Source organism: Pseudorca crassidens, chromosome 15 (assembly GCF_039906515.1).
Source record: "Pseudorca crassidens isolate mPseCra1 chromosome 15, mPseCra1.hap1, whole genome shotgun sequence".
In the NCBI taxonomy this organism is placed as follows: Eukaryota; Metazoa; Chordata; class Mammalia; order Artiodactyla; family Delphinidae; genus Pseudorca; species Pseudorca crassidens.
In genome coordinates, this window is record NC_090310.1 from 32689302 (window position 1) to 32702561 (window position 13260).

At 43.5% G+C, this 13260-nt stretch overlaps 1 protein-coding gene across 40 annotated transcripts in view; it reads right to left on the bottom strand.

Annotated features, from left to right (window-relative positions):
• RBFOX1 (RNA binding fox-1 homolog 1) overlaps positions 1-13260 on the bottom strand; it is a 2180200-nt gene that overhangs the window by 77145 nt on the left and 2089795 nt on the right. For 29 of the 40 annotated variants that reach the window (XM_067706687.1, XM_067706690.1, XM_067706686.1 and 26 more), the window contains one exon: positions 6191-6271. The exons of the other annotated variants lie outside the window; for them this stretch is intronic. In XM_067706687.1, coding sequence (XP_067562788.1) covers positions 6191-6271 — 81 coding nt within the window. The remainder of the gene's footprint in view (positions 1-6190; positions 6272-13260) is intronic. 40 annotated transcript variants of the gene reach the window in all.

A 13260-nucleotide genomic window follows, 5' to 3' on the forward strand; every position in this document is an offset into this window, starting at 1 on the left:
AAGTTTAGATGAGGTCTTGAGGGTGGGGCCCTCATGAAGGGATTAGTGTTCTTATAAGAAGAGATACCTGAAAGCTTGCTGTCTCTGCCATGTGAGGCAAACATCTATGAGCCAGGAAGAAAGTTCTCATCAGAACTGACCATGCTGGCACGCTGATCTCAGACTTCCAGTCTCCAGAACCACGAGAAATAAATTTCTGTTGTTTCAGCTGCCCAACCTATGGTATTTTGTTACGGCGGCCGAGAAAACTATATGGTGCTAAATAAAACTTCTCCTGGCAGGGATTCTGTCATTTAAAATTATGTCTAAAGCTGGTAACAAAAGGAAGGACAGATACATTTACCTATACTATTAAAAATGTAGAGTGGAATGGAAGCAGAATTAAATGGCCAACACAGGAATTATGTTTGTAACATCTATGGTATTCATAGATAATGTCCCTCATGAATAATTTCCTCTCGATGTGAATTAAAAAATAAAATGAGAAAAACTTGGAAGAGAAACAGGCAGATGTGTATTGGAAATCCACAAGAGGTAACATCCAAATGAAAATTAACTATGTGAAAGATGATATTCCTCACTAAATGAAAGGCAAAGGCAACTAGAGATGCTATTTTTCACCCACCTGGTTTGCAAAATTAAAAAAGAGCAAACTATGCAGGTGCTGGCAGGAATGTGGGAGGGGCTGACAATCCTGTGTTTGGGAATCTCGATGTGGCATTTGGAACACGGGTATGTCAGAGTGTATATAACGATGTTTGTTGCAGCCTTTAGGGAGAGGCTGAAAAAGAAGGAGTTTGAATGTCTGTGGACAGAGATGGTTGCATGAACTCTGGACCATCCACACCATGGAAGAGCATGAAATTATCAAAAAGGCTTAATAGGAGATAGTGAAAATGTGTTATTAAGTGAAACAAAATGTGATCAACATGTGTAACGTGCATATAACATGGAAGCTACTGCTCCCCTCTGTATAAAAACAAACTGCTCACACCCCGCATTTCATGTGTGTATGTCCTTCCCTGCATTGTTATGGACAAAATGTGAAAAGATACTTACCAGGGAGTCAATATGGATTACGTGAAAGGCGTGTGTCTGCGGATAAGTTGGGGGATATTACTACATTATTCCATACAGATGTGTGTGTGTGTATGTGTGTGTATTTGTCTGCTTCCCTCATTACAGTGAGTACGTGCTATTTTTGTAATTTAAAATCTATTCATTAAACTGTAAAGACAACAAAATAAAGCTGGTAGCATTTACCTATTTCTGGACACTACTCCATATGGAAATAAGTATCGGTGAGAGCTGGCTTTGCTAATCCAAATTGGAAGTGGGTGTTCCCATTCATGGAACCAATGATTTACCTCTTGATATTTTAACTAAGTAAAATGGAGGTAATCTCTTAGTTTGGAAGAAAGGTGAAGAAAGGTGATATGCTCTTTACCTTCCTATTTCTGCCTTAAGCTGTTTTTTTTTTTTTAAGGTCAGGTTTAAGGATGCCTGAAGATGCACTAAACCAAAAGAAAATAAATTTAAGAGCTCCCAAGATCTGTCGAATAATAACCTGAGGAACTTTAGAAGAGGGAGGAATTCCCTACTCACAAACGTTAGTGCTTGATTTGCAGGGAGGGTTTTCAGTTAGTTGAACACTACCACGATTTCAGATTCAGGCATTTTCTTGGATCAGATTTGTTATATATGAACTATCTCAAATTTTTCTCAAGTGTATAATTGTTTAACAGAGAAGTAATCTGCTGTCAGTATATTTGATTTTGTTAATATTTAATACATCTACTCAAATTTACATTTATCTAAATTTGCCATTACTTTGGATTATCTGGAAAAGACTAATGAACTCTCAGCCTGAAGCCTTTTTGATATAAGCAACCACTTGATATATGCAAACAGTGCAGACAATGATATAGCTGGTGCCCTTCCCCTGACAGAAGGAGCCTCCAGACCCCTGGCCCTAGGAAGGAGTGGGCACTGAGTAGGTCTCCAGCCCTGACCCCACTTTCACCAAACATCTCTGTTGAGGGGCTACATTGTTTGCTACTCAAAGCAAAGCACAATGTTAATTAATTAATTACAGTTATTTGAAAATTGATAAAATAATTTAATTAGTTTAACTTAGTTGATTAAAGGTTAATATTTTTTAGACAAAATATTAATATTAAATTTTTTGGTCCAAGGTGATCTTGCCTAATTCTCCAGAGTTTTGATCAGACTTCATTTAAATCTGATACACTATGGATGGAAGTGGTTTATTAGGACATGTAAGAGGATATTCTGGGATACAACTTGAACTGGGGTTTCACATGAGGGTAAAGTTTGGGGAAAAGGAGGAAATACTGGACTCAGTGGGAATGTGATGGGAAAAATCTATGGGATTCGGTTGTATTGCTATTGAGCTCTGAGTGAAAATCTTTCTCTTAATACTTTCATGTTCTGGATCATGTTATGAGGATGATTCACTTAAAGGGGGAAAAACCCATTATGCAAAAATGCATCTTAAAAAACAGTTAACTTCAGTAGGAATTATTTTCATTACAGACTAATTCAGCAGGGTTCCTTTAAAAACCATCTCTCCTACTGCACTTAAGGGTGTTATTTACAGATGATTAGCTATTCTGCTGGGCAGAGGGGCAATTTAAGTCAAAAACATCCAAGGCCAGTTAAAGATCCATGGAAAAAAGCACAAACTCAGGATTAATCCTGAAAGTCCGTAAACACATAGTATCCCATTGACAAATGTGTAATTTACACACACCTGGCTTCTGGAGCGCGACTGTTAGATAAAAATGAGAAACACATGCATTTTCAACCTGAAACACTGGGGTAGCCTAAAAAAATTGCTGAGACGTAAGGGAGCCTCAGCTTTGAGGAAGAAGGCTGGATTCTTAGAGAAAAAGAGGCCATGCCATTCAGACTTCCAAGACAAGGCACGTGGCTCTCAGCCCTGTGTATATCAGACCTGGAGAAAGGAAAAGAATCTTAGGTGACCGTATGTTGGTCCCCAGATTGTGTGTGTGTGTGTGCGTGTAAAAATGAACCTTTACTTTCTGGCTGAATTATTTATAGACAGTACGGTGTGACTTTGTACTAAGATATACACCTTAATCTGGAAGAGAAAATATGAGTGTTCCAAAGAAGCCAGCTAACTGCAGACAGGGTCTAGTTCCAAAAGGCATTGCTGACCCTGAGAACTAGAGCAGAAAGGAAACCTTAGCGATGTGTCTTAGGTAGGGATGGATCATCTTTACACTCAGCACCATTGCCTCAAGATGGAACCGATCTCACACCCCTGGGAACCCAAGTGGAGCCGGAGGGGTCTCAGGGTCGGCTGTCAGTACAAAATACCAATTGAGCTTGTCAATCTGAATTGACAACAGGAATTTGACAAGCGAAGATCCTTATTGCAAGAAACTAGCTTTTGTTTTGCTTTGGTATGGGGTAGTACGATTAGCTATTTACTCGTTTTCCTTAAAACTATTATATACAAAGTGTATACAAGGACATCTATTTTCCTGAATATTTTTGAAAAATTGCTATCAACCTAAGTACCCAACAACGCAGTGGGTGGATAGATTAAAATATAATATCATTAAACAATAGGTTATTATGAGGCCATTAACATATTTTCATAAAGTACATATGACATGATAATAAGTGAAAATAACAGGATGAAAACTGTATAGGTAATATGATGGATCGTGCAATCTAAAAATGAAGGGTGTTGGACACACGACACAGTTTCTATAATTATTATAAATTTTAACTTTGAAACTCAAGAAGAGAAGTCTAATTATAAAGAGTGATATGATATTGCCCTTTTGGGTTTGTAATAATAAAATGGACCTTTTAAATCAGAGATCAGCACACTTTTTCTGTAAAGAGCCAGAATGTCAGTATTTTAGGCTCTTATGGGCCATCTACGTCTGTCACATATTATTTTTTGTCTTTGTTTTGTTTTTTAATCCTTTCAAAAATCTGAGAAGCCATTCTTAGCTCACCAGTGTTACAAAAGCAGGCTGGGGGCTGGATTTGGCCTTTGGGCTGTGGGTTGCTGATCCCTGCTTTAGGTGATTTTATTTTCTCTGTATGCTCTACCTATTTTAACTTGGAGAATTTGTGACATATTTCCATGCTTGACATTTATGACACATTTTCCCCAAGTCACTTTACAATAGCTATACCAATCCAAACTAGCCCTTTCTTGGAGTTAATTTGTTTTGTTCACTTCTATAAAGAAAAGTGAAATATACATACAGCATATAATCATAGAGAGCCACTCTGTCCAAGATGGTAGCCACCAGCCCCAGGTGGCTAATTAGAGTAACATTAAGTAAAATTAAATTAAAAATTCTGTGCCTCGGTCCCACGAGCATGTGTACTGAACTGTGCAGATATAAAACACTTCATTCTATTCAGTTCTGTAGGACAACAATGTCAGAGAAAACCCCAAATAATACTCTGGGACTATGGTGAGCTTGGGTCACCCTCTCTCCTACGGAAAATAACATTTATGGAGAAGGAGGGACAGGTATTTACAATGGAAAGATGATGAGATTTAGAGTCAAATAGAGCCAGAAAAGCAGACAAAAGTTGATTAATCTCACCAAGTTCAAAAAACAAATCTACCATATCCTGGCTGTGTGATCCTGGGTGAATCAGTCCACTTCTCATTGCCCTCCATTTCCTCAGCTGTAAAGCAAACATTATAATACCTACCTGGTGCAGATTTTGAGGATTAAACAAGGTTAAGCCTGTGAAAATGTGCGGTAGCTTTCTAGTTCTAGGAGACACATGCAAATAATTTACACTGGCCCAAATGGGACAACATTCATAAATTCAGAAAGAACCATTTCTCGCCAGTATGGTTAGATTTTGGCGTCTTGGGAACACGGAAAAATACCTTGCATTTAAGGAATGTCAAAGCTTCTGCTGAAGATTATACTTTGCTTGGGAGAAACAACTGGCTACGCCCATGACCTGATGACTTCAGAGACCCTCGGGTTTCTCATAACCATGATGTTTTTGGCTTCCCTGTGACTGCTTCTAACCTTTGCCCCCGCAGCGAAGAGTCTGATTTGTCTCAGTCTTGGGAATTGAGATGCTAGATCTTGGTACGTGGTGAAGAGTCCCCTCTTGTCTCTCATCCTCTTAATTGCCCTGAGGCTGTTGCCTCTGCTCTCCACCTGCCCGCTCCTCTAGCTGATCTCAGAAGCAGCCCACCTTCCCTCTGGCCCCCGGGCTCACTTTTGATCACCAATCCCAGTGAGGACCCATGTGGCAGTTATGGGGGTTCTCCAGGGTGTAGATGCACTGTATGAAATAGAGGGTAAGGTCTCGGCTGTGCCAGGGGACTTTGAGGCGGGGCAAACCAGCTGGAGAACCACGGTGGACTCAGCTAGAACTTGTAATTCTGCAACCTGCTCTGGGAACTGGGGTGGGGGTGGGGCATTCTCCACTCCAGAGGATCCATCCCAGGCAGAGAAATCCTTGATTTTTTTCCGTGCCAACACTGTGATCTCTGTTCCATATTTATTTCTGGTCTCCTCCCCCTAGCAATTCATGGCTATATCTATTAAAGTGCTTTTTTTTAATATTATCCCCCCCCCCCAGTTAAATGGGGGAGAACCACATTTTTCTTTTATTTCTTCCTCCTTAGATGAATCGCAAAGGATAATACAGCCTTGCAAACAAGTCACTGGCCACGGGCTAGTAATATTTCCCACAATGAGAAAACTGTGCCCGAGATCACCAACCAAGCACCTTTTGCTAGGGTAGGGTGTCACTTGGATGGCCTGCATATTTTACTTCAATTATTTTCGTACTGATTTGCAAAGCTGTGATAGAAGGAAGGCAATGAACTATATCCCTCCCCTCCCATCCCCCTGCCCCCAACCCAAAGCCCCATGTCCCATCCTTTGGCCCCAATCCTGACAAAGGTCTAACGACGAATGGCTGGGACAGCTGGGAAGTGAGGATTCAGACATGAGCAGAGGGGTTAGATGCTAAGGCAACAGGGAAAACCAGAGACATGCTTATGAGAGTCAGCTTCACCTCACAGAGAGCAACAAGGGAGGGTGGTGCAGAGGGAGTGGGAGAGAACTTACATGGCAGGGAAGGTGATTGGACTCAGACTTATGTCACAAAACAAAAAGAGCCACGAGAGCGGGCTTACTTGCGGAGGTATATACAAGTGAACTGGGGGCACTGTACATGGAAGATCCCTCCTGGTTTGCCTGGCACAACAGCACGGTGCCTACGGAAGAGAGAGAGAGAGATGGTATCTGGTTGGGGGACAGGCACACTACACCTGGGAGATCATATGGCAATGCAAACGAGAAAGGCAGAGAAATGAAAACACAGCCACACGCCCGAGCGCAGGATGGGGACACCCAGGGAAGCCCCCTGCCTTGGCCAAAGGGGATTGGTAGGAGCCCACCCGCCCAGCCCACCACGCACATGTCATTCTTTTTCACATGGGGTTTGGGTGGTGGGGTCTGATTTCAGATCAGGAATGCAGGCAGCATGGCATAATCAAAAGGGAGCTTTAGAAATATCACAGAGAACTGGACAACAAGCTTGACTCAGATATTACTTAGCTGTGTGATCTTGATAAGTCACTGAACCTCTCTGTGCCTCAGGATTCCCATCTGGAAAATGGGGGTGAATATACCTATCACCAGGAAGGGTTATGAATCGTATTACTGGAGAGGTGCCCAACACAGGGGCTGGTATGTAATAATCACTGAATAAATGGTAAGCGCATGCATCGATATGTTTAAAGAAAACTTTTCCTCTCCCCCATTTTAGTTTTTCTGAATCAGTTCTTCAGAGGAAGAACAGAAGTAAGGCAGGGAAAAAATAAAAGCAACTTGGCCATCCCTGGGACCCACCCTGGACCCATACTGGACTCGGGTGAGACTACTTTTGGCTTCTGCGTTTCCAGTTTCTTCCCTAAAGCTCTCTGCCTTCCAGCAGGAGAGGCTGCTTCCTAAGCCTGCGGACCATGGCTGCACTGTAGTGATGACACTCCTCTCCCTGATTTAAAGCAAAGGGTCTCGGGCTTATCCTTGCAAAATGGAGTTTTATAGCAGGGAAGAGTGGTGGAATCCTGAGATAGCTCCTCAATCTATGACATCTTGTGAATAATACCCACTCCAAAGATGACCAGGTTAGGGAATCTTCAGGGTATCAGTTCTGTTCTCCTGCTTCCGCGAAGCTCAAACTCAAAGAGTTTGAGAAGAATGAGAGAGACCTTTGAGGACTTGTAAGCGTGTTACTGATGATGGAAATGGGCTCCTGTGGTTTCTGTTCCCTTCCCTGGCTGGGCAAGGTCAGCCACCTCCATTTGTTTCTGCTTTCTCCTGTCATCACAGCCGCTGTGAAGCAATCTCCTGGGAGAAATAGCCCTGACTTCCAGTCAACTCACCTATATCCTTGGAGACCTGCCCTTGGGAGGGGTTCTGCAATCCTTTGGTATCTTTCCCAATGTCAACAAAAGGGAGTTAGAACCTCTAGAGTGAGAGGGAGGTTTGCCAAATAGAGAGGGGCTGCCATACAATAGCATTAAGAGACAGGAATTTTTTCTGAACTTCAAAACCAGATGCAGTTCCAAAGGGGGTCTCCAGGACTATCATCCTTCAGGTATTGAGCCAAAATAGAGGAGTCACATGAGGAGGACTAAAAAGGTTTCCTCAAATTCCACCCTGCGTTCCCTGTGTTTCTCTAGATTCTGTACATTACGTCCAGGCAAAACAAAGACTGTTAAAATCCCTAAGGCACCTCACCCTTCCCACAACACGAGGTCGGCCAATTCCCTCCCATCTTTGACAAGGAGAAGTAGCCCATGGACAGAAGTTCTATCTGAAGGGATCCCCCCCAATCGTTCTCACATTTAACCTGCTATGCCATGCTTATAGCTGGAGAAGAGCCCCCCTCTTTCTCCTCCTCCCACAAAAGCCTGGATAGAAGAGTGAAATTAACTAACCCTCTCTGATAGTCAATATATTGAGAGTCTGGATGGGCTTGAGTCACGATCAACCTTTGCTAAACTGATAGCTCTTTCTTCTTTCTACTTGATTTAAATATAATTTATTGCAACATGTAAGATGAGACTTCACATGTTCTAATTTCTATTCAGTAGGTTTTTCCAGTTCTGGCAGGAAACTGGCATAGTACGGGGATTAAGAACAAACTAAACACACCCAGATCGTGGGGCACAGGGTCCAAAATCAACCCACAGGAGGCAGGATACCTCCGAGAAAAGACTTGTCCTAGCCTCTATTCTGCTTTATCAGGGAAGCTCCTGATTTTGCAGGGGCTGCCTGTAAGCTTGTGCTCAATGCTAGAAATCTTAGAAGAAACTAATATTTCTATAGGATATACAGGAAGCTACCAGATCAGAATCTTCTAGGGAGAAGGGGACCCAGGCAGGCAGATCGTGAGAAAGCTCCCTGGTTAAAAACCACTTTAAAAACGAGATCTGAAGTTTCTTGGGGTGCCTAGGTTTCCAAAGAAAAATATAATTGTAGCAAAAACATATCCAGAAAGGCATTTCAGTATTGTGCAGTTAAAAACCTTAGGGTCAATGTTCAATGCTATGCTCTGTAATTTAGTGAATCCCACTGGGACACAACACAGATTCTCTCTAGAAAACTAAATCCTGGAAGTGCATAATGATGCTTTCCTAATTTTCTTATGCTGTGGATTCTGAGAAAATAGACTGAAATAACTTTGGATGTCCTCTTTGTAGCAAAAAAAAAGTCTTTATGCAATGATTTTGACCTTTGTAAAATAAAATCCATACTGTCACAGGACTTGGTTTTTATTTTACCTGAAAACATCCTCCAATTTAATTTGCAAAGTACTTATTGTATGTTCTGTTAGTACTTTGTGACCTTTTCTTACAAGAAAGCTTTGAATTAAACAAAACCAAAGCGGCAGAGAAGAACACTGTAACCTCCCTGTGTTTTTCGGGTGGGGGTCAGTAATGTGTGTTTGTTTAAAAAAGTCAGTCAATTAGATAATAGGGTACAAGCAGCAGTATGAGGAGTGTTTACAAGGTCATTCAAGGCACTCTGTGATAACCTATATGGGAAAAGAATCTAAAAAAGAGTGGATATATGTATATGTACAACTGAATCACTTTGCTATACAGCAGAAAGTAATACAACATTGTAAATCAACTATACTCCAATATATTTTTTTAAAGAGGCATTTTGTGATATAGCATGGACTGAGCTTTCTAATGAGTCTCCCAAACTGAGTCTTTGATCTGCCCCCCAACATAGACACTCCAACAACCATGAACTGTCTATAACCATCGCGACGTCCCGTATTTCTCAGACTTCCGTGTCTTTGCTTTATAAACCTCCTTAGAATTTAAGGATGGCAACTATGTTCAAATTATACCACTATCCATCCATTCCTTAACCAGGAGAAACCATTCATCAATTTCAATAGTGTCCTTTCCCATTAGCCTGGAATCCTCAGGATCATTCTTAACACAGTTTCTAGGCAGTTACTATCATTAGATCATTGTCAGTGGACGGGATGAAACCTCTATCCTATTCCTGCTCTGTTAGGTTAAACCATATGAAATTGACCTTTCTTATGTCAAACAGGGTTGACATTGGCAATTATATGTGGTTCAATTGAAAAAAAAAAGAAGTGGTTCTCCCCTACCCCCAACGCCTCTGCATTAAGTGTCACCTCCTCTCTTCCCAGTCCGCAGGAGTTAATTACTCCATCTTCTATGCTCCTATCACACTTAAAAAAAAAATCTCCCTAGTAGATCCTTTGATACGCAGTATTACAACTCTTTATTTACATATCAGTCTTAGCTACTGAGAATCCCCCTGGATCACAGCCAAATCATACTCATCCTTTTATCCCCAGCTCCTAGCAAAATACTTGGCCCTCAGAGGGATTAATGAATATGATTGAATTATTATGTTTTTAAAGACCTCTTCATTTCTATTTTCTTTGCTAAAAACAGTGCTTTTCCCAACCAACCTTTCTGTTCCTTGTTTATAGCTGGGAATTTGCATGCCTACAGTTCACACTTGTTTCCTCCTCTTTTCTGGTTCTTTGAAGGTTGACTCATCCAGTTTAAGTGAAACCTGAGGAGCCTGGTCGTCCATTTCCTGGAAGGTTGATGACTCTATCTGCAGCTGCAGGCACTGGGATCCATGTGACAGCCCACGATCTTGGGATCATCAGAGCCTTTCCCAAAGCCTGTCACGCTCACTTGCGAATCAGAGTGCCATGACTGTCAGCATCCTAAATTCTGGCAAGATGTGGGTCCCCGCGGCCGCCCTCGGGCTGGATTTGGCATCTCCAGCGGGGGGAGGGTGAGCCAGGATCCATACCTCAGATGGGGCAACCCAACTCTTCCTTCTCACCTGGAGACTCCCCACTGTGTAGAGGACCATTCCTGGCCCATGGAGGGGCAAGGAGAAGCCCAGCAGGGGTGTTTCCTACCACAGACAGGAAGGGGAAACTAACTACATTTTATTTTCCTGTGCTGCCAACCCTTCCGTGAAGAACTTGGACTCAAACCAACTGGAACAAGGGTGCAGTTTCACCCCTCCAGGCCTTTGCACAGGGTGGTTCTTCTCCCAGGAATCCCTTCCTCTCCCCCTGAGATAATTCCCCTCCCTTTCCACTGGGCTCTGGCTTCTCCTCCTCCTAGAGACTGGGTTTATTTGCCTCTACCTGGCCAGGTTCAGCTTCCCTCCTCTGCTTTTCTAGATTGTGTTGCAATGGTCTATTTAACGAGTATCTTGCCCATGGATGCACTGAACTCCAAGAGGTCAAGAATCATGTCTTGGGCTTCCCTGGTGGCGCAGTGGTTGAGAGTCCGCCTGCCGATGCAGGGGAAACGGGTTCGTGCCCCGGTCCGGGAGGATCTCACATGCCACGGAGCGGCTGGGCCTGTGAGCCATGGCCGCCGAGCCTGCGCGTCCGGAGCCTGTGCTCCGCAACGGGAGAGGCCACAACAGTGAGAGGCCCGCGTACCGCAAAAAAAAAGAATCATGTCTTACTCATCATCCTGTCCCCATGGGTCCAGGGACCTAGGCTCAGAGTCAGGAAGCAACTGAGGAGAGAAACTACGGGAAGGGATTCTGGTAGGCAGCCCTGTCACACTTTCAAGAAACAAAATTAGAACGTTAAAGGAAGAAAAGAAAAGCTGTTTTGCAACGGTTGCCCTTCCATTTTAATACCAAATAGGCAGAGCTACAAGCTAGTCCAGTGAAATGCCTGGGCCCTCCCTATAATTTCTGAATTAAAAAAAAAAAGTCAAAGAAACATTCCAATTGCCTAGCAACTGGGAATGACTGGTTCGCTTCATTAGCTCCAAGATGAAGATGGGCTGGGAGATTTAGAGAAGGATGTTCTTATCTCTGTTGAAATGCAAAAGACAAAGACCCAAAGCATAACAACAACAACAAGACTTTGTAAAACATCTAAGAGCCAATGGGAATTCAGGAGCACCTGCCCTGTGAGGTCTGTGTGTGTCCCGTGCTCCCTGTGTCTCCACAGACATCTAAGATGTGCTAGTCCAGGGTCACTTGAAAACAGAGATCATTGCTGGAGTCCCGCTTTCCGGATGTCACTTGTCCTACAATGGGATCCAGGGCGTGCTGCCCCAAAATGTGCCTCAATGGCATATTGGTTAGTTTGAATTAAAGTTACTTAAGAACACTGAAACTTCTCTCTGCCTCCCTGAAAGCAGGAAATAAATCCCTCAGGTGAAAGGTGCCCTCCCAGCATCTGGAAGTAGAAGGACACCCTTATCATCAGAGATGGGGAATTCTGGGCCGAGAAGCTGCACCAACAAATCCTGTGACTCCTTTAATTTACTGCCCCAAGCTCAAACCAAACTCTGTTTACACTCTTTACTAATTCATTTTCCAAAGCCTAAGCTTCTTTGTGCTGTCAATTCCTCACACATTTATTGTCTCTTTGTCTAACAAGTATAAAAGCTGCCTGCTTTGGCCACTTCTTAGGTCCCATTTCTATGAGACCTCTGTGCACACGTATTAAAATTTGTTTCTTTTTTTCTCCTGTTCATCTGTCTTGTGACAATTTTATTATTAGACCAACCACAAGAACTCAAGAGGGTTGAAGGGGGAGATTTCCCACCCCCCACCCCCGATACCTAGTAACTCTAGAAAGAGGGCTGAGGGGAAAAAGTCCCAGAGGGGACCATTACAGAGCTGCCTTCCTGTCTCCAGTGCTCGGCTCGGGAAAGATGAGGCTATGAGTTCATTCATTCAGCAGCCATCTATTGGGACCTACTGTGTGCCCACTGTGTAGATCTGGGGTACACCTGCTGAACCCCATATGCTTATTTTTTTATTTTTGCGGTACGCGGGCCTCTCACCGCTGTGGCCGCTCCCATTGCGGAGCACAGGCTCCGGACATGCAGGCCTAGCGGCCGTGGCTCACGGGCCAAGCCGCTCCGCGGCATGTGGGATCTTCCCGGACTGGGGCACGAACCCGCGTCCCCTGCATCGGCAGGTGGACTCTCAACCGCTGCGCCACCAGGGAAGCCCTAGGCCTTTTTTATAGATGGAAAAAAAGGAGGCACAGAACAACGATGTCATTTACGAAAAGGCTTATCATCAATCAGAGGCAAATTCCAGGTGAGAAACCAGCTATCTGTGTTCCTCGACCTTTGCTCACTTTCTCAGTGACTCCTTCCTGCTTCTATGGTTGCTGAATGATTTTTAAAGCTTTTTATTTTTGATTAGAATAAAAGTAGGAAAATACTGGTTATGGTTGAAAAAACAAACTGTGAGCTGGGGAGAAAAGGAGACTTCACTGAAACAGAAACCCGCTGACTTCTTTCTTGTGGGAGCAGTACTTTAAGAAAAGGGGTGGTATCACCCAGGGTTCTCACAACCACTTGCATCCCCAGAATCCCCTGGAGGGTTGGTTAAACACGGAACGCCGGGCCCCATTGCCAGTGTTTCTGATTCCATAGGTCTGGGCTGGAGCCTGGGAACTTGTATCTTTCACAAGTTCTCATGTTGTCTGGGGACCATACTTTGCGAAACGCTGGAGAAGAGCCAGTCCCCCAAACCTCAATGCCCTGAGTTCTTTCCACCCTTAAATCAGAGGTTTTCAAAGCCTCCAGAGTTTAAGAACCACCTGGGAGAATCTGAAGTGCTGTACCCTCCCAGGCCGCAGCCCTGAAAAGTGTGACTCAGCGGGTGGGAAATCTGCATTTCATCAGCA